The following is a 20,177-nucleotide window of genomic DNA, read 5'->3' as shown; positions in this document are numbered from 1 at the left end:
TCTTTTGTTGTTGTTGTTTCTTGAGTATGTCTCTTCTGGTAGGGCACCTGGCAGCAAGAGTATGGTGGTCATTCTTGCAGTTCAAGCATTTAGGTGGTGAAGCAGTAGTGCAATTCTTGAAGTCATGACCCTCACGGCCACAGGTGGAGCAGAACTTCTTGTCCTTGGTAGGACAATCATTTGTGGTGTGTAAGTATGAGTAACAATTATAGCACTGTGAGATATGTTGGAATTTCTCTGCTTCGATGAAGGCTGGGTTGATGTGGAAGTAGTGAATAGCCAGGCCCTCAGCGAGAGCTCTGGCTGCCATGTTGACGTCACTGAAGGTGACCTTCAGCATGGATGAAGCATTGGGTATTTTAGTAATGAAGTCCACCTTGGCCCAAGGGTTCTTTGCTTCGATAGATGACTTGATTTCTTCAGTGGCCTGTACAGTGATAAGGTTGTCGAGTCGCTTGAGGAACACAGTTCTCCTGGCCCTCAGTGCTGGGGAAGTCAAGACAAGAAATCCCTGGTCTCGTAGAGTGGTAGTAGCAGTGGTGGTAAGTAGTTTCTCAGCCTCTGTGTCGTCTGTACAGACGACAACAAAGGCCTCTTTGAGCGATAAAATCGCATTACATTTGACTTGCAGCCTGCCACTAACGACAGCTGCAAGTGCTAGTTTGGACGACTCATTGGTTGTGCCACTCGCTGGTTTGATCTTTACTCTGTTAGAGTAATGCATCGTGAGTAAGCAGTGTGTGATCTCTGATCTTTTTGTGAAGGTGAAGCAGGACGGCTATATATAGGCAGGAAGAGGTGGTGGGGGTAGTAGTAGTAGTAGTAGTACAAGAATTGTTTATAATACCGACAAGATGAAATCAAGACACATGCACAACACCCGGGCATCCCCATCGTAGACGTTTCGCCATCCAGCCAGCCACTGGATGGCGGAACGTCCACAACAAAGACAACCAGACGCCGCACATGTCTTAATTTCATCAGTAGATGTAGTAGTAGTAGAAGAAGAAGAGGTAGTAGTAGTGGTAGTGGTAGAAGTGGGAAATAAGGATGACGAGCCAGTCAAATACAAAGGAAGGGGAGCACTGCAAGAGAGCTAGATGCCCACAGAGGGAGAGCAAGCGCACAGAGGTGCGTGAAAGGGGAAGTGGTGAAATAAAATAAATGAAGAAGGAACAGAAACACGAGACAGGAGAGAGAAAGACAACCCAGAAGAGAAAAGGAAAGAGGAAAGGGGAAGAGGAAGAAGAAAAAGAAAAAGAAAAAATGAGGATTCAGGTTAAGTCACGGGTGTTCTGAAGTTTGGAGCATTTTACAATGTAGTGGGAGAGGAAGGCATCTACAGAGACGAAGCCAGGGCTAAGGTTCATACAAGGAAAGTTGTGTATTAGAGAGGATTCAACTAGACGGCGACTGTTCGAGTTGGAAGTAGGGAAGACAGTTTTAGCAGAAGACCAGTCAATAGGATGGCTATGATCTCTGACGTGACAGAAAAGAGCATTGTTAGTGTCGGCAAGCCTAACACTATTTTTGTGCTCCCTAAGTCTGTCAGAAAGAGATCGACCAGTTTCTCCGAAGTATTGAAGAGGACAGGAGGAGCAAGAAATAGAGTAGACACCAGGAACATCTGTAGAGGGAGGAGAGGTATGAACGAGATTAGTGCGAAGAGTGTTAGTCTGGCGGAAGGTAAGCTTGATGTCTAAGGGACGGAGAGAATTGTTGAGATTAGAAAGACCGGAAATGTAGGGAAGGCAGAGGATAGAAGAGTTCCCATGAGTAGAGAGTTTGGGAGAGTCAGAAATTGCGTTTAGCACGTGAGAGGGCAGAGTCTATGAAATGGGAAGGGTAGCCAAGTCGGACCGAAACGTCGTCGTAAGCTTCTCTCTTTTATGTGCGGGTTATTTGTGTATCGTTCCAGTCACGGTATTGTGCCTTTTTGTTATTTATTTCCGTACAGAATAGCTGGAGATACTGTTCAGTCGTACATGAATGGTATACAGTACTGACAAGATGAAGAATTAGACACATGTGCAACATCTGGGTATCTTTATTTGTAGACGTTTTGCCATTCAGTGATTTTATCAATTCAAATTCAAGGATATAATGGGAAGACTGTATAAATATATACAGAAGACGAAGTAATCAGTCCCTCAATCCTGTAGTTGGTAAAGAGTACCGTAGTCATGGATGAGGGACTGATTACCACTTCTTCTGTATATAGTTCTACAGTCTTCCCATTATGGCCTTTAATTTGTGTTGATAAAATCACTGAATGGCGTAACGTCTACAAATAAAGATACCCAGAATCTGGTCCTTGTTAACATCAAATTTTCAATGGTAATTTTGATGCATTATCAACTCATGCCGCAATCTGCACTATTCCAATCACTTACATTGAAGCACAGATGACTGGCACTATGTAATACAGGATACCTTTCTCGGGTTGCACAGCGACCAAAATACACCTATTCATTGGTTTTCCTGGGAAAGAGGACTTAATAGACTAAGTGGAAATCAACACTTCTTGGCTTCCTTGGGTTATCCCGGGAGTTAGTAATTAAAAAAAAGAAACTTGCAGCGTACACTTGTGTCATCCTTTAGTTTAATATGTACTACAGCTCTGAAATTCACCCCATACCCATGTAGGGTAGTGTAAAGATTACAGAAGCGCTTGTTGGGTCCAGGGACTAGTTATGACATCATCTTATGGTAATATGTGGCTCTGTTAATTTTTTTTTAATAATTATCATTTGTCACAGTTGTGTGAGATACAATACAGATCATTATTTGTAAAAATTTAACCTATGCACAGATTATTTAAGTGTCCCTTGAACTAAAGAACAGCTTGAAATTTTATTTTCTTTGACATTTCTGTTAAAGAAAATAGTAATATTTTCTGATAATTTTAAGCCCTAACTATTTTGACTGATTCTATATAGTTTAAAGATAAATTACTACTTTTGTACTAAAAACTTTTATAATAGGAAATAAACGTAACATTTTAAAGACATTATAGGCATTATTATTTTAAAGGATTTGATAAACACACATGTTCGATCCTGGGGCGGGTGGAGAGCTTTGAAATATATCGTTGCCCTAATAATTGGACACCATTCCCACGAGCCCTTTTAGGGTGGGGAAGGTGCCAGAGCCAGAGCTTACTACCACATGCATCTCACAAGTCTGCCACTCCACTAGCTTCTCCCTACGAGCCCCGTGGGGACGGGGAATGGGGCTTGGCCTGGGGACAGTTGGTCATAAAATATGAGGAGGTACTTCTACCTCCTTCCATGGTAGACATAGGTCTCAAACACTCCCAAAACAGGGAGCCAAGGCCGGGTCACCATCTGGAAAAGACCCGGACCGGGAGAGTACCGGCGAATCAAGAAGTTCCCAGGTGAGGTGACACATATGGGCAAGTTTCCTTGCCAAACTCTTACTGTTCACCTTGCAGTAAATGGACTAATATTCCCATTTTCATAAACTGTGCTTACACCGATGCGAAATGGACTTTCTTTGATAAATATCCCAGTTCTCGTGCCACAATACTCGAAATTTGTTTTCTCTAACTTACAAAAATCATAATAATCTCCATAATTTTATGAACATTAAGCTTGCCTATCTTCTTGTAATTGGATTAGACCAAAACTTTCGGTGTCTACCCTTATCCTCTCCAATACATTAGTGAAAATGTCCACTCTTTTCCTGACAGGCTAAGACAATATACCTAAGATAATAATAATAATAATAATAATAATAATAATAATAATAATAATAATAATAATAATAATAATAATAACAATAATAATAATAATCTTTATTTCTAAAAGTACATGTACAATGTATACAGACCTGACATCAATAATATACAGCATTTCGGGCAAATTAGGTCAATTTTGTCCTCAGGATCCAACCCACACCAGTCGATTAACACCCAGGTACCTATTTACTGATAGGTGAACAGGGATATCAGGTGTCTTAAAGAAACACAATTAACGATGCTCTCTTCTGTCAAGTTAGAAAACAACCATTCCATAAGCAGGTCCTCTGACAAACTTACCTGTGAGTTTTAGGATTCATTGGCCATGGGTTCAAGGCACACCCGTTCCATGATTTATCTACCTATCCCTCCACTACCCTTCACACGTTGTCTTGTTAAATCGGCTCTTACACGCAACATTCCTTCACATAAAAATTAGTCCCGGTTTGTTTCTGCTGATGCTTGGCTTTTCAAGTACATTTTCAAACAGTTTAATCTTCAAAACATACGCGACTTGACCTGACCTTGGCTGTTTCCTACGCAATTACTTGACTTATATTCTGGCTGCATCACCTTTGCTCATTCACTCGCGACTTGATGATGGTCCAGGAGTGACCGTAACGTCATATATAATTTCATTTGAAAATTTTGGGACAGTTGTAATCTGTTCCAGCCACGGTATTGACTTTCATTCTTCATAGGTTGAAATGAATTTTTTAGTGAATATACACAAATATATATCGCTTGTATTCCTAATCGCTGTATGACACACGGCTTTAATGTTTTCCTTGAATGATATATACGCAGTTGTATTCTTAGCCAGGCTGGAAATATAGCAGACTGTTGGCTGGTTGGTTAATTACACTTAAAGCCTATCGGCACACGAGGATCGTAAGGCTGGACATAGTTGTTCACCAACAATCAAGAATACTTTAATCCCCAAAAATGGGCCTATTGGATTTAAGTAAACTCTAAGAGTATATGAACTGAGATGTACACTCCATGTGTACATGCACTGTTGCTCTCAGTGTACACACTTCAAGTGATATAATCTTCTGAATATAAATAATGCGTAAACAATCTAACATTTACATGGCAAATCAATAGCCTCATTTAAATTATTTCTTGGGTATTGTATCTATTCTACATTCTGAGTATAGAAAATTGTACAATATTTATTATTATTATTATTATTATTATTATTATTATTATTATTATTATTATTATTATTATTATTTTTATTATTATTATTATTATTATTATTATTATTATTATTTGTATAAATAATTTACTATGATTTTGCAATATTCAGAATATAATGCCATTCTCTACCAACTAAATCTCTGTAAGACCATCCGATCCGATGCTATCTACAAAAGTTGAATAACACTCAGGCACCAGTTTAGTCATAGTCAAACGGGCAACCAACCTGGGAATCAAACCGGGTCTTATTCAGTTGTGTGGCAACTGCTATACCACTAAGCAACGAAGTTTGATGGCTGACACGTCAGTCCCTCTTACCCGGTCTTGGCGAAGTTGGTCCACTGAGTCATGACGAGTTCTGATAGGAAGACCTCTTCCAGTGTGTAGTTGAGACCGAAGTGATTGAAGCCTCCGACAAGAGGAGCGCCGAACACATAGGCCAGTTCCTCCCCGTGTACCGTCCCTTGTGACTGTGGGAACAACACACATCTTTGTATTGCACAATCTTGTACTCAAATAGAAGTCAAATAATAGTAGCTTCAAATACGATACTGTTAATATGATGATGATGATGATGACAATAACTGTGGAAAATACTGTATATATTTTCCAGAAATTCAGTATTTATATGTATATAGATGGCCATACTGTATTTAATAACATTTATGTCATAGAAAATGGGAAACTGAGCCTGGGGAGAAGGGACAGTCGCCATTGTTAATTTGAATTGGATACAACGTTAGTGTAATGGGAAGGAATTTTCGTGCTCTAGAGGTTAAAATTGGGCTGACACCTCTCAAATAGGAGGCGAAATTGTTGGATGTGCATTCCTGCATAACTTGAGATATCAGGCGACAGGACAGGACAACTCCAGGAACCTCAGATAAGTCTGTTATGTTATAACTCTGGCCAGTTGTTATTTTCATGTATAGACAGTGAGGTTTTCTGAGTATGATACAACTTAATCTCCAGTTAAATTGGTGAGTGATTTTTAAGATATTCTCCTTCTGTTATGTAATTGTGTATATATATAATCATTTATTATTTTTAATATACAGTCCACAAATTTATATATTTACCAGTATTCCTGGTGATACATATTTCATTGGTAATTAATAGGTCAAGAGCAACTTGTGGATATGACAGTGGTAGGTATCGAAGTGGGACATTTTTTGCGACCTAGGTGTCCCAAATTCCTACTTGTCTAACTGATAAATAATAATTATCTGTGTATATTTACTGTTATGTACATAATGATACATTCAGATAAATGCAATTTTCCACATTTAATTTGCCCGTTGGTCCTTCTTGAACCGGAGGTAATTAGTGAAGTCATTAATTAGTTAATTACTTAATAATTATATATGAAATAACAGAAGGAGGTGGATGTTAAGTTCACAAATTTACTTAATGTGTAGTGGATTATAATTATTACAATATTAATTTGGATAAGTCAAGTGTGGCTAAAGATTATATTAATGTGTATAAGTGTATGTGTAATTGATAAGCCAAGTGTAGCTAATTATATTAATGTGTATATTAATTTTGCAAAGCCAAAGTGGCTAGGATTTATATTAATGTATTTGTATAATATTAATTTGATAAGACAATTCTGGCCAAGATTTATATCAGTGTATGTGTAATTGATAAGCCAAGTGTAACTAATATTAATGTGTATAATATTAATTTGCTATGCCAAATTCTGGCAAGGATTTATAATAATTTGTATAATAATTTTGATAAGCCAGGCTGGCTAAAGGTTTGTATTAATGTACATTTGAAGTTTATATTATTTTCTTATATGTAATTGCTAAGCTCAGGTAGCTAGGATTGATTTAAAGGTAAGTTGTACTATTTACCTTCATAAAGTGCATAATTTAGTACATAATCAGTGTTATTAAGTGAATTTAATACATTGCATCATGGCTGAAAATGAGGAAACTAATATAGAAGACAAACATATGGAATATAGAGTAAAGAAAGCATCAATACAGGCTAGAAAGTTCATGTAACCAAGGCATACAATAAGTGATTGGAATTAATGAATCAAGAAACTGTCAATACTGATGATTTAAAATTGTATTTAGATGCTTTAGGTAATAGATATGATTCATACAAATTATATTACAACAAATATGAAGGAGATTTGTTAGTAAACTGTGTAGATGAGACTGAAGTAGATCTCATGATTAATCAGTATTATGAATTAGAGGAAAAGATTCTTTCTTGTAAAAGTCAGGCCTTGAATAAATTAAAATGTGTAAACCAGGCAGTTAATCAGTCTGCTCCAACAAATAATATGTCTTTGCCAAAACTCCCAGAACTATGTTTACCTGTATTTAATCCTGGTGAAAATTGGGAGGAATTTTGGTCAATTTTTAAAGCAGCTGTGCATGACAGAAGTGACCTAGCCTGTGTAACTAAATTATTTTACCTCAAAGGACAGGTAAGAGGAGATGCTCACATACTCATGCAAGCCTTTCCCAATGAAGATGACTCTTACAAGGAAGCAGTTGACTTGTTGAAAGTCACTTATGGTAATATAGAACAAAGTAGGTTGGATCTAGTGAATATCATTGTTAATTTAAAATCTCCAGATCACACTTACAAAGGTTTACAGCAGTTTAGAGTTAAACTGGAGAGCACTCTCAAAACTTTAAGTAATAAATATAATCTGAAGGAATCAGACTGGTTATTGAGTGCCATGGTACAGAATAAATTAAACTATAAAACACTTGAATGGCTCTCGAACAAATATCACAAGGGTTATTTTGGTCTGGAGGAAATAAGACTAGGTCTACAAGAATTAATTGTGCAGTTGCAGACCAGCCAACTAACTCATTTTAAAGATGCAACACATAATAACTCTGAGGTATCTGTCAAGTTTCACAAAGGGAAAAATTATCCCAATGGTAATAATCAAATTTCATTTCCTAAAAAGAGTTGGATAGGTGCATATCAAGTAGCAGGAATCAGAAATAATGATTCTCCACAAAGTAAGAAGAATAAGTACCCTCCTAAGAGTAGCCCAGTTAATAAGAAACCAATCAAAGAAAAGAGAGATTGTCTCTTCTGCAAGGGTACTCATTTTTCTAAGAATTGCATTGCATACAATTCATGGAATGATAAAGTTGAAAGATTGGAGGAACTTGACAGATGTATCAGGTGTTTAGGTAATCACAATGTAAAGGACTGTTATGCCAAATTAAACTTCTGTTATCAATGCCACAAAGGAAGACACCATATAGTCATGTGTAAGGGTCTATTTGATAATTTTGATAATAATGATAATGTTGACAATCCTGGAACAACAGTAGCTAATGTAAAAATTGCTGCTAATGTTAATAATGATGGTTTTGCTGAAGTAGCCTTACCTGTGTTACATGTAAAAATTGATGATAAAAGGCATAAATCAAAAAATGTAAATGCATTATTGGACCAGGGATCCCAGCGTACGTTCATAAAACGTAAATGTCTTGATGGTATGAAAGTACAGATGGGAGATCCCACAACTTTAAAATCATTTGGTTTTTCTCTCGGATAAAAGGTCTCAATTGTATGACACTGTTTATGTAACTGTCAGGTTGGGCAATGAGAAAAAACGTGTTAATGCAGTAATTGTAGATAGACTTCCAGAGAAAATAACTACAGTAGGGCTTAGTAAAGCCACAGAAAGACTTTCACATAATGTAAATTTAGCACCTTCTGGTGTAAGTGATCATTCTGTAGGCCCAATAAACATTTTGATATGTGGTGACTATTATGCCTCCTTTGTAAAGGGTATGGTAAAGAAATGTGGTGTCACCCTTTTGAAGACTGCAGGAGGCCATGTAATGTATGGTAGGATTCCTCGTAATAATAATTCATGACTAGAGGAAACTACAAATACCATAACTGTGTGTCTTACTCATGAAGTCGTACCCCAGTATAATTCTTTCATAGAGGATGGTGTTGAGCCAGTGCATAAATTGTGAGAATTAGACAGCATTGGAATAAATGTAAATGAAGAAAGTCCAGATGATTCTTTTACTCAGGAGCAATACCTGAAAGATGTAAAATTTGAATCTGGATAATACTGGGTGCGACTTCCGTGGAGACTGAACCATCCAGAATTGCCCACTAATTACAGAATGGCATATGGACAATTAAAGGCTCAGCTCCCCGAACTGAGTAAGACACCAGAATTGTTAACTGCCTATAATGATATAATTGCTGAGCAGTTAATTAATAAATTTATAGAAGAGGTACCTCCTGAGCAAGCCAAAATTTATGGTCACTATCTGCCACATCACGGAGTGAAGAAGGATTCTAAGACCACTCCTTTGAGGATTGTGCTTAATTGTAGTGCCAGGAGTAACAAAAATGTACCTAGTTTAAATGACTGTTTGATGACAGGTCCGTCGTTAACGGAAAAATTAGGAGATATCTTATTAAATTTCAGAGTGAAGCATTATGCCTTTACGGCTGACGTAAGTAAAGCTTTCCTATGAGTGGGTTTACAAGAGGCTGACCCACTTAGCCCTCTGAAAACCTTTTGCTTAAGGAGCGTATTATTTGGTGCTACATCCAGTCCATTCCTACTTCAAGCGACGATAAATGCACAACTTAAACATATGGAAAGTCCATTGAGTAAAGTAATGAAAAAACAATTTTATGTGGACAATTTCCTGGGTGTGACGTCAACTGAAGAGGAATGTTAATGACTTATCGAGAGGCTAATAAAATAATGCAAAGTGCAAATATGCCTCTGAGGGAATGGAATAGTAATTCGTCCAAATTAAAGGACAAAATAAGTAAAGATTACCCTGGAGATGAAGTGCCAAAATGTAGTAATGTATTGGGATTAACTTGGGATACTGAGAGAGATTTGTTAATGTTAAAACCTAATAATTACAGTATGCCCAATAAATTAACTAAGAGAGTCTTGCTTGCTGAAGTTTCCAAATGTTTTGATCCACTAGGTTTAGTGTCACCCCTTACTATAAGAGGAAATTTATTAATTCAGGAAGCATGGAAACTTAAATGTGCTTGGGATGAAATTCTGCCTGAGGAATTCATTAACAGGTGGGATGAATTAATTGGCGATTATGAGAAAATTCCAATGTTGGAGTTCCCACGCCAGGTGGCCAATCCAGATGGGAAAAATGTACTCCACATTTTTTGTGATGCTTCAAAATTGGCATATGGAGCAGTTGCTTATCTTCAATGTAAGTGTTATTTTTCTTGTTATGTCTAAGGCTAAAGTGTCTCCAATTAAATCACGTACCTTGCCTCAGTTGGAATTAACAGCCATTTATGTAGGTGTCAAATTAGCTAATTATATAAGAAATAAGTTGCAGGAGATAAATATTAGCGACACTGTAATTTGGTCTGATAATGAGGTATCCTTACAATGGATTCGTAATGGAAACAGTAAAATTGTGTACGTACAAAACAGAGTCGCTGAAATTAATCAGATGCAAGAGAAGTATAATAGTTTGGGTCAGCATATGTTCACATTTAATCATATACCTGGTGAGGAGAATCCAGCTGATTTCTTGTCTCGAGGTTTACCTTATGCTAAATTTGCAAATGCTGTATCATGGTTTAAAGGACCGATCTGGTTGGTAAATAAAGGTAATTGGCCTGTACAAAAGGCGTATATTGCTCCTGTTGAAATTACTGTGACCACCACTCCAATAGTGTGTCCTTCCTTAGCCATTGATATAAATAGGTATTCTTCTTTACCCAAACTAATCAATGTAACTAAGTTGGTGTTTAAATTTCTAAACAAGATGAATATATCATATAAGTTTTCACATCCTCTTGAATATTGGATAAAGAGGGTACAGGAGGAAATCTATGGAAATGAGATTAAATTGATGATGGAAAGAAAAATTGTGAAAGGTTCCATAATAGAGAAATTGGGGCTGTATTTAGAGAACAATGTAATTAGGTGCAGAGGTAGGTTACAAAATGCTGAATTGGGTGATTATGCTAAACACCCTATCTTACTGCCCAAAACTCATCATCTAACAAATTTAATTGTTTTAAATGCCCATAAAAATGTAATGAATGGAGGAGTACAAGATACCTTAAATTGCATTAGGGAAACTTTCTGGATTCCACAAGGACAACAAAGTGTAAAAAGGGTGATTAAATCTTGTGTAATATGTCGCAGTGTGGACACCAGATCCTATATGTACCCAGGCCCTCCACCATTGCCAAATGAGCAATTTGAGTCGTTTAGTAATGAACTCCGCCCAGCCGCAGTGTGGAAAATACTGTATATGTTTTCCAGAAATTCAGTATTTATATGTATATAGATGGCCATACTGTATTTAATAACATTTATGTCATAGAAAATGGGAAACTGAGCCTGGGGAGAAGGGACAGTCGCCATTGTTAATTTGAATTGGATACAACGTTAGTGTAATGGGAAGGAATTTTCGTGCTCTAGAGGTTAAAATTGGGCTGACACCTCTCAAATAGGAGGCGAAATTGTTGGATGTGCATTCCTGCATAACTTGAGATATCAGGCGACAGGACAGGACAATTCCAGGAACCTCAGATAAGTCTGTTATGTTATAACTCTGGCCAGTTGTTATTTTCATGTATAGACAGTGAGGTTTTCTGAGTATGATACAACTTAATCTCCAGTTAAATTGGTGAGTGATTTTTAAGATATTCTCCTTCTGTTATGTAATTGTGTATATATATAATTATTTATTATTTTTAATATACAGTCCACAAATTTATATATTTACCAGTATTCCTGGTGATACACATTTCATTGGTAATTAATAGGTCAAGAGCAACTTGTGGATATGACAGTGGTAGGTATCGAAGGGTGACATTTTTTGCTACCTAGGTGTCCCAAATTCCTACTTGTCTAACTGATAAATAATAATTATCTGTGTATATTTACTGTTATGTACATAATGATACATTCAGATAAATGTAATTTTCCACAACAATAATAATAATAATAATAATAATAATAATAATAATACACAAATAACCCACAAATTGGATAAATAAAATTATAACGACATTTCGGTCCGGCTTGGACTATTAACTAGTTACACATTGTGCGGGTTATTTGTGTATTGTTCCAGTCACAGTATTTGTGCCTTTTTGTTGTAAAGCAATAATAAAGATGTGATAACATCAGACCGCTGATGTTATGACATCAGGGATCTTCCATCAAAGCAAGGTGACACTACCTCTCCTGCAAGAAGTGCACGAGTATCACAGATCAAATGATCCACTGAGGCAAAACATCTTCACCCTCCTTCAGAATGCAGGCACTGTGCTTCCTACCCTGAATTCCTTCAAAATGCTATCTTCCTTACACTCCACGAGAGCGCCAAATCCGGCGCTCACATCTAACACGTTCACACACGCCTGGTTAATGTTCAAGCTCCTACCACTTAAGTAGGGAATATTTTGGACTTGCCGGGTCGCTGGAAATTAAGGAAAACTTTGGAATTGACGGGTCGCTGGAAATTAATTAAAATTTTGGAATTGCCGAGATTAGATTTAGATTTTGCCACCGAAGTGGCTAGTTTATTGTGCACTCCATATCCATCCTGTGGACGGTAGCGCGAGAGCATATGGATACACAAAAGGCCTAGGAACTAGGCCCCCAAAGGGCTAACAGGAATACATATGGATTTATATCTACATATCTATAGTTCACTTATCTGTTATAAGCAAATTTAGGAAATTTGCTTAGTATATCTGGTATCTTATTTTCATTAATAAGATATCTTGACATGTCACATAGGTTATTATACTGTCTGTCTCTGTATTCCTCAATAAGTGGACAATTAAGCACATAGTGTTCAAGAGAGTGACCATATGCCTGATCACATAATTTACATTTAGTTTGATCATCATCTGTGTGTCTCCCAAACTGCCAGAAGTACTTGTAACCAAGCCTAAGCCTGGCCACTACAACATCAGTCAGTCTGTTCACATTGCAAGTTGCTCCATAAACATACTTATCTACGTTCATGTTATCATAGTGGGTTATAGATCTACTCAGGCTTCTAACTGCATTCCTATAACAGTCATTTTCATTATTTACTTCTCTCCTAACATTATTCCTAATGCTAGACACAGTTATACCAAAGTTATATTCTACATTCTCCTTCTGAGTACTCTTCATGGCTAACATATCAACTTTATCATGAAGGAGTAATCCAATGTGTGATGGGATCCATAGCAATTGTACATTAATTCCTTTGTCCCTAATTTTTGAGTATCTATACCTGGCTTCTCCAATGAGCATGTTGTTGGAGTCATTATGTGAGTCAAGAGCCTTCAATGATGACATAGAATCAGTAATGATGATGGAGTCAAGCTCAGTGTCATAGGTTAGCTTTAGCGCCATTAGGATTGCAAACAATTCAGGGAGGTGACAACAAGAGCAGATGCAGCCCTGCCAGAAGACTCCTGTTTAGATCCATCAGTGTATATAACTTGTGATAACTTATTACTACCAGCTAGGTGAGAAATTTCTTCTTGAGCAGTTGCTCTAACAAGAGATTTAAGGAAGGGATTACTAGCAATGAGCTTCTTGGGAGGGACTTGTAGGTATGTGATATTAAATGAACACATCTTCCATGGAGGGGTGAAATGCTCTTGTTGCCTACAGTGATACAGTTCATGCAGGTTATAAAACTTAATGCAATTGCACGTTTTCACAATCCATTTAGATCTGTGTGTATTTACCTCTAGACACTTGGTAAGATTCACTGTGACAGTGTCTGGTTCGTTTCTCAACATTCTAATACCGAGTACAATCCTATCACTGATACTAGAAATACCAAGCTCCTTCCTCATGTTAAGAACTTTTGTAGATCTGGGACAGCCAAGAATAATCCTGAGACCTTCATTTTGCATTAACTCCAAGGGTCGGAGAGAACTTTCTCTAGCTAATATCAACATGGGAGCAGCATAATCAATTAAGGACCTAACATAGGCTATGTACATCATTCTCACGATTCTCACATTAGCACCATAGTTGGGATTGTAGCCAGCAACAGCTTTGAGAGCATTTAGCCTAGCTTTGCATTTCTTGTTTAGTTGTGGTATAGTGGATTTGTTAAAGGGTACATCTACACCAAGATATCTGTAAGTTTTAACGTAGCTAATGATTTCACCCTGCAAATAGATGGGTGGGGGATGTCGTTTGCTTGTTAATATCTTTGTTTTAGAGGAAGATATTATGAGGCCTAGTCGATTACAAATTGCTTGAACTTCATTAAGAATGGTATTCATCTTCTTATGCCCTGTTGCATGGATCATGATATCATCAGCATAGCTTATAGCTATATGTTTAGGTGAGGCAGGTAGAGCATTTAGGAGAGCATTAATCAGAATATTAAATAGCATGGGACTAAGAACTCCTCCCTGCGGTGTACCTAAAGACATTTCTTTAGAATCACTTCTGAAGCCTTGGTAAAGGACAGAGGATACTCTATTTGACAGGTATCCTATTATCCAGCAGAGTAAGCTACCACCAATATTCATTTTGGCTAGTTCATATAGTATAACGGTTCTGTTCGCAATATCAAATGCAGATTTTAGATCAAGAAAAGTGGTAAAACTAGTAGAGGTGTGTGCAGTGAGAAAGGTGGAAATACAGTTCTGCACACTTTTACCTTTCATGAACCCATAGAGGTAGGGGGAAAGTTGGTGTCTGATTCTGTAGTACAGTCTGTTAAGCATCATTCTTTCAAAAGTTTTACAAAGACAACTAGTTAAGGAGATCGGCCTAAATGTATCAGGCTGTTGGGGCTTAGGGATAGGCACAATGAGACTATTGGTCCAGGAAGTAGGAAGAACGCCCTCAATGTAACTGAGATTATACAGTGCCAACAAAGGGTTATCAGGCACGTGCCTTAGAGTTCTGAGAATATCATAGGTTATACCATCCTCTCCAGGAGCAGTTGATCGACCTTTGGTTAATGCATTATCTAATTCATACTCGGTAAAGAGGCAATCACTCTCATCAATATTTTGGCTCATAAAATTAATCAGTTTCAACATTTCTTCAGAAGTACTCTCTAAATTTTTTCTAATATGAGATGGAAGGTTTTCATGCCTGGATGTTTTGGACCAGTCATTTATGAGGTCATTTGCTTTTTCAAGAGGAAAGGGATGAGCAACATTGCCAGTCTTTTTCCTGGTTATTTTATTTATACCTTTCCAAGCCAAACTTAAAGGGGTGGACCTATTTAATCCACTAACAAACTGTTCCCATTCCTGTTGCCTAAGTTCTTGCTTTCTATTCCTTGCATTTGTTAGTGCAGCTTGGAACGTTCTGAGCAGGTCTGGGGTTCTACATTCACGGTATGCTTTACCAATCCTCCTAGCTGCATGTGTTAGATTGCGTAGCTGTGGATCATTATAGTATTTACATTGGTTTTTATTGTTATTTATAGTGGAGGGTCTTTGTTTCCTATTCCTGCCCACTTGATCTGTGAGAACACTCTCAATAGTGGTAATTAAATCATCATTAAATTTTTGTGTGCCAATGGGCTCGTAATTCTTATACCATTGATCCAAGTGGTTAATAAAGTTGTCTCTGTGTTCTGGTTTGAGAATAAGTTTCCTCCTTCTGTATTTAGCTCCTTGATTGCTGGAGATGTGATCAAGATTGACAGTTGTTAGTCTTGGGAAGTGATCAGATAGAAGATCATCAACTATGACAGAGTCATGCATCGTATATGATGTATTAAATCCAAGACACAGATCTAGTATGCCACCATATATGTGAGTAGGCTCAGTAGTGCCCACAATTCGAACATTATCATGCTCATTTAGCAATTTCACTAGTTTAGTTCCATTGGTGTTTGTTATAGACCCACCAATATTCTTATGTCTGGCATTAAAATCTCCAAGAATGATGGTAGGTTCACTATTGATGCGATCTGGTAAAGCATCAGGTCGAAGCTGGTTCGCTGGGGCATAGAGATTAAAAATGTTTATGGAAAAATCGCCTGCATATACTTTGACACCATGATACTGCATGTTAACTCGACTCTGCAAGGAAAGGAGTGAATGTGGCAAGTTCTTTCTGACATACATCACACAACAGTTGGTTGACCTTAGGTTATAAGCTGCATATCCAGGCAAGTTTGGTGGAGGTGCTCCATCTTTCAATCTACATTCCTGCAAACAGATGACATCAATATTCTTGGTTGCACTAATATGATGTAAGTCAGGCAACCGCTTCCTGATGGAAGCAATGTTCCATGAAAAGATTTGTAATGTATCCATTGTAGTGAGTTATTACAATCTCTTGCTCATAAGATGGTAAAACTATTATGCTTTGACTACAGTGTGCAGGCACTTAAGAGCAAATAGCATAGTTTGTACGTCTTTATCTTCAGGACCTTTATTTTTAAGCATTTTTCGGCATCTTGACAGCCAGTTAAAAGGCAAGTCTTGAAGGCAAGAGTCATGGGCTTCTTTCTTACAAATTGCTGGAAGCTGAACGGAGATTGCTGCACTTTTGACATCATCACCATGCTCAAGAGCATCATCCTGATTACATATATTTATTAAACTTGTCAGGATCTGTTCAAGATGCTCAATTTTTTTCTGGAAATTTGTTATAATATGAGGAAGGTCAGGCGAATCCAATGCCTCTCCGGAGGATGGCACTTCTGAGTTAGTGCTTTCTTTAACACCTATCACCTTAACAGGTACCATGGTTACATCTGAGTGTTCTCTGTTTCATCATTCATTGCAGGTAGGTCCTGTGCATCTGACTCATCTCCAATTTCCAGGGGGGTTACCTGTGTGGTGTCCGTCTGACTGTTGTAGTTGTGTGTATTGGGAAAAATGACAAACTCATCCTCATATTCAGGTGTAGCCATAGGTATCAGTAGTGGCAGACCAGTAGTTCCACATGTGCTAGCAGGGATGGCTAGCTCCTCCACAGCTGGTGTGTGTGATGGCATTCTGGTATCACCAGAATCCTTTGCAGTGAGGTGGGGTTCTTGCACACTTTGCAGAGGTTCAGTCTCAGATCTGGCTGTGGTAGACTGGATGGCCTCATCCTCAGTTACCATTAAAGGACTGTTATCAGGTTTACATCGAAGGTTGTTTGGGTTCTGACTGCAGTCCTTGTGGGAAACTGTAACCCCAACTTCTTTACAGTTAATACACTTAAATTTTTGGCTGTCAAGGCCTACTGTGCATTCTCTAGTGGAATGTTTCCCAGCACACTTACCACACCAAGAATGTAGTATTCCACAGTCTACTGCAACATGGCCATAGTGCTGGCATTTGTAACACCTACGTTTAGGGGGTAGGTACACTTCGATGTTTAGGAAACGTAAACCATGCACCCAGATATTCGGGGGAGGGGCACAGGACCCACCCAACTGGCAATAATTTGGGATTTTCCTTTAAGTCTTTTAGGCTTGATGATATGCTCACTGAGAGTCAGATGGGATGGGTCCATGTAGAGAGGGTATCCAAAGATTATGATACTGACCCATTTTTTAAAGTGGTGAGTGTCTGATGGAGGTCGGAGCAGCTTAATATCCCCATAAGGTGTACTAAGTAGATCATTGATCAGTTCTTCATTCTGTTCCACAAACACAAAGTTGTGTGTGTTTTTCCTAAATTGGATCCTTGAGTTAGGATGCTTCTTTACAGCTTCCATTAGCCATGCACACTTAGCAGGCAGCAGGGTGTTGTCAGGGAAGTTCAGCTTAACACATTCTTCCTTTGAAGAAAGACTTCTTGCAGCCTCTGTGCACCAAGGACGTTTAGTGTCACATTGTGTACGAGTCAAGTGAGTCTGACTACGTCGACGCTCTAGCCCTTTCTCACTTTTTCTCTTTTGTTTACTTTTAAAGGTCTGGAAGCTATCATCATTTCCATCACCTGCTGAAATAGGTTCCTCTATGACAGTTGCCATGTTTGCCAGTGATGATATCTCAGTGTGTAAGACTCACAACACAAGAATTCCTTGCTTATCTTCCCCTTATAGCTTATGCAAGAGTAAATATTTACTATAAAGTCAGAAGTCTAAAATAGATCATATGACACAAGTGTTCAAGTTCAATGAACACTTCCAATTATACTTAACCCAGATTACTACTACTTAATACGATACACACCTTACTAAAAATACATTCAGAGACTTCTTGTATGTGTTAATAATATGGTACATATAATGATATAATGGATGGTACAGGCGAGGTCTTACACCTTATCACAAATTACAAAGATGAAGAGAGAGAGAGAGAGAGAGAGAGAGAGAGAGAGAGAGAGAGAGAGAGAGAGAGAGAGACAAAGTAGGTAATATTGAGCATAAAATTAGAATTCTGACATACATCACATTAAACAAGAGGTTCAAATTCAATGATAACTTCCACTTGAGTTAGTTCAGGCTACTGCCACCTAATGTACCTCACTGAAATAATAATATAGCAGACATCACAATGAATGCTGAAGACAACCTCTTACCCCAACCATAGACTGTAAACAGTATTACTAAAAAAAAAAAAAGTAACTAGGTAATGTTAAAATGACAATGAGATAAATCACTGTGGTTGACTTGCTTGGTCCATCCTGGGTAACTCGCACGTTACTATGTTATACATGTATGCAAGCATAAGTGTGCAGCTGTAGATAGATGAACCAGTACCTAAACAATCTTACACACGCGTTACTATGTATGACAAGTGTTACCAAGTGTACACTTTATCACTTAGAATACACTTGTGTTGATGTAAATATAGGTGAGAGTGGTACACCGCTGGTCGTAATAAACACTCTCAACTTCTCAAGGTCACACACTAGGCCCAGCTTCTGGAGAGTTACCAGTGTTTTAGCTTAATATGTTTATTATGTGTCAGTGCGAGTCTGCAGTCATTAACTTGGTGTGTCAGAAGTTAAACACTACAATCCGGTTGATCAAATAGTCTAAAACAATTTACACAATGTATAACTAGAAGTATAATGATTGCAAATTGTTACTATTACAATTTTAACTAGGCGCTAGACCCACTAGATGAGATGGCAAGGAACATAGATGTTAACAGGCTGACTCTTGCTTAACACAGTTTAAAGGTAACCGAATTACTCAAGAGAGAAAGTATTCATGAAACTGAACATTATGCAGGAGTAAGCTTGTTCACAGTAAAAATACAAAGCATAAGTTACACACTCACACCACAGATGAACACTGCAATTTGAAATATTACTGGGAATTTAGCAGTAAAGTTTCAGTCTGAACGAGAAAATGTATTAGAAAACACAACAATGACACTAGGACAAGCAACTTAATTATGTAACCGTATTTAATAGTTCAGTTACACTGAGCAGAGCATGTATTACACTGATTTATCAAATGTAAGGAGTCGCTACACTGAAGTACACTCTGAGCCTTTTAAAGTCTTAATACAGGCTTACAAATGACAATTAACTGTTGGGGAAAGCAGCACTTAACACTTCTAGCACACGTATGACAGACGAATGTTCACTCTGTGTACAAGCAAATCACCACAAACTTACTATGTTTATAGGTGAACCTCTGGCATGTCCCACTTAAAAAGTCAGTACTGCAATGCTCGTTAAATTGTTCTTAACTAAGCCACTACAGGAAACACTGGTATGCCAGCAGCACTGTAGAACGTATACGTAGACATGCTGGGCCTTAGGACAGCTGTAACTGCAGGCTGCCTTAGCTTGTTCAAGCTAGCTTGGAGTGCTGCTTTCAAGCTTGCTTGAATGTGCTTGCTAAGCCCGTGTCAACCACCTGGATATTTGCTTGTAGCAGGCAGGTAGGCACACAGGAGACACATTCGTAAGATGAGTGGAGTGCGGCACAGAGGACTGACACGGGCACTCAAGTACTTATGTGGTCTGGCAAAAACCGCCTCTAGACCATAAGTAAATAGAGGCGAATGGCTGAGTTCCAAATCGAGGAAGGAGGGGATACAGGCAAGGCAGAGTGAAGGTAGGCCTCCTACAGCCACTTCAAATCAACATGTTTGTGTTTCACTAGGTATATCACTAGTCACAGTTCACACATAAGAGTTCGCTAGACACAGGCAATATGGGTGTAGTGGCCTGCGGGTCGCAGTGCCATTTTCAAGGTTATTCACTGGGCCCAGAGTCGTCTCGAGAGTTACCAACACTGTACTACTCGTTAATTACTACAAACCCGCAGCACTTAACACATCTAGCACACGTGTCTTGG

The 20,177-nt window shown here is 38.1% G+C and overlaps 1 protein-coding gene across 1 annotated transcript in view; it reads right to left on the bottom strand.

Annotated features, from left to right (window-relative positions):
- Nucleotides 1–20,177, bottom strand: part of LOC128703847 (uncharacterized) — a 231,110-nt gene that overhangs the window by 82,645 nt on the left and 128,288 nt on the right. The window contains exon 3 of the mRNA XM_070103774.1: nucleotides 5,282–5,433. Coding sequence (XP_069959875.1) covers nucleotides 5,282–5,433 — 152 coding nt within the window. The remainder of the gene's footprint in view (nucleotides 1–5,281; nucleotides 5,434–20,177) is intronic.

Source organism: Cherax quadricarinatus, chromosome 87 (assembly GCF_038502225.1).
Source record: "Cherax quadricarinatus isolate ZL_2023a chromosome 87, ASM3850222v1, whole genome shotgun sequence".
Taxonomy (NCBI): domain Eukaryota; kingdom Metazoa; phylum Arthropoda; class Malacostraca; order Decapoda; family Parastacidae; genus Cherax; species Cherax quadricarinatus.
The sequence above is the reverse complement of the archived record's forward strand: the minus strand, read 5'-3'. Positions and strand labels throughout refer to the sequence as shown.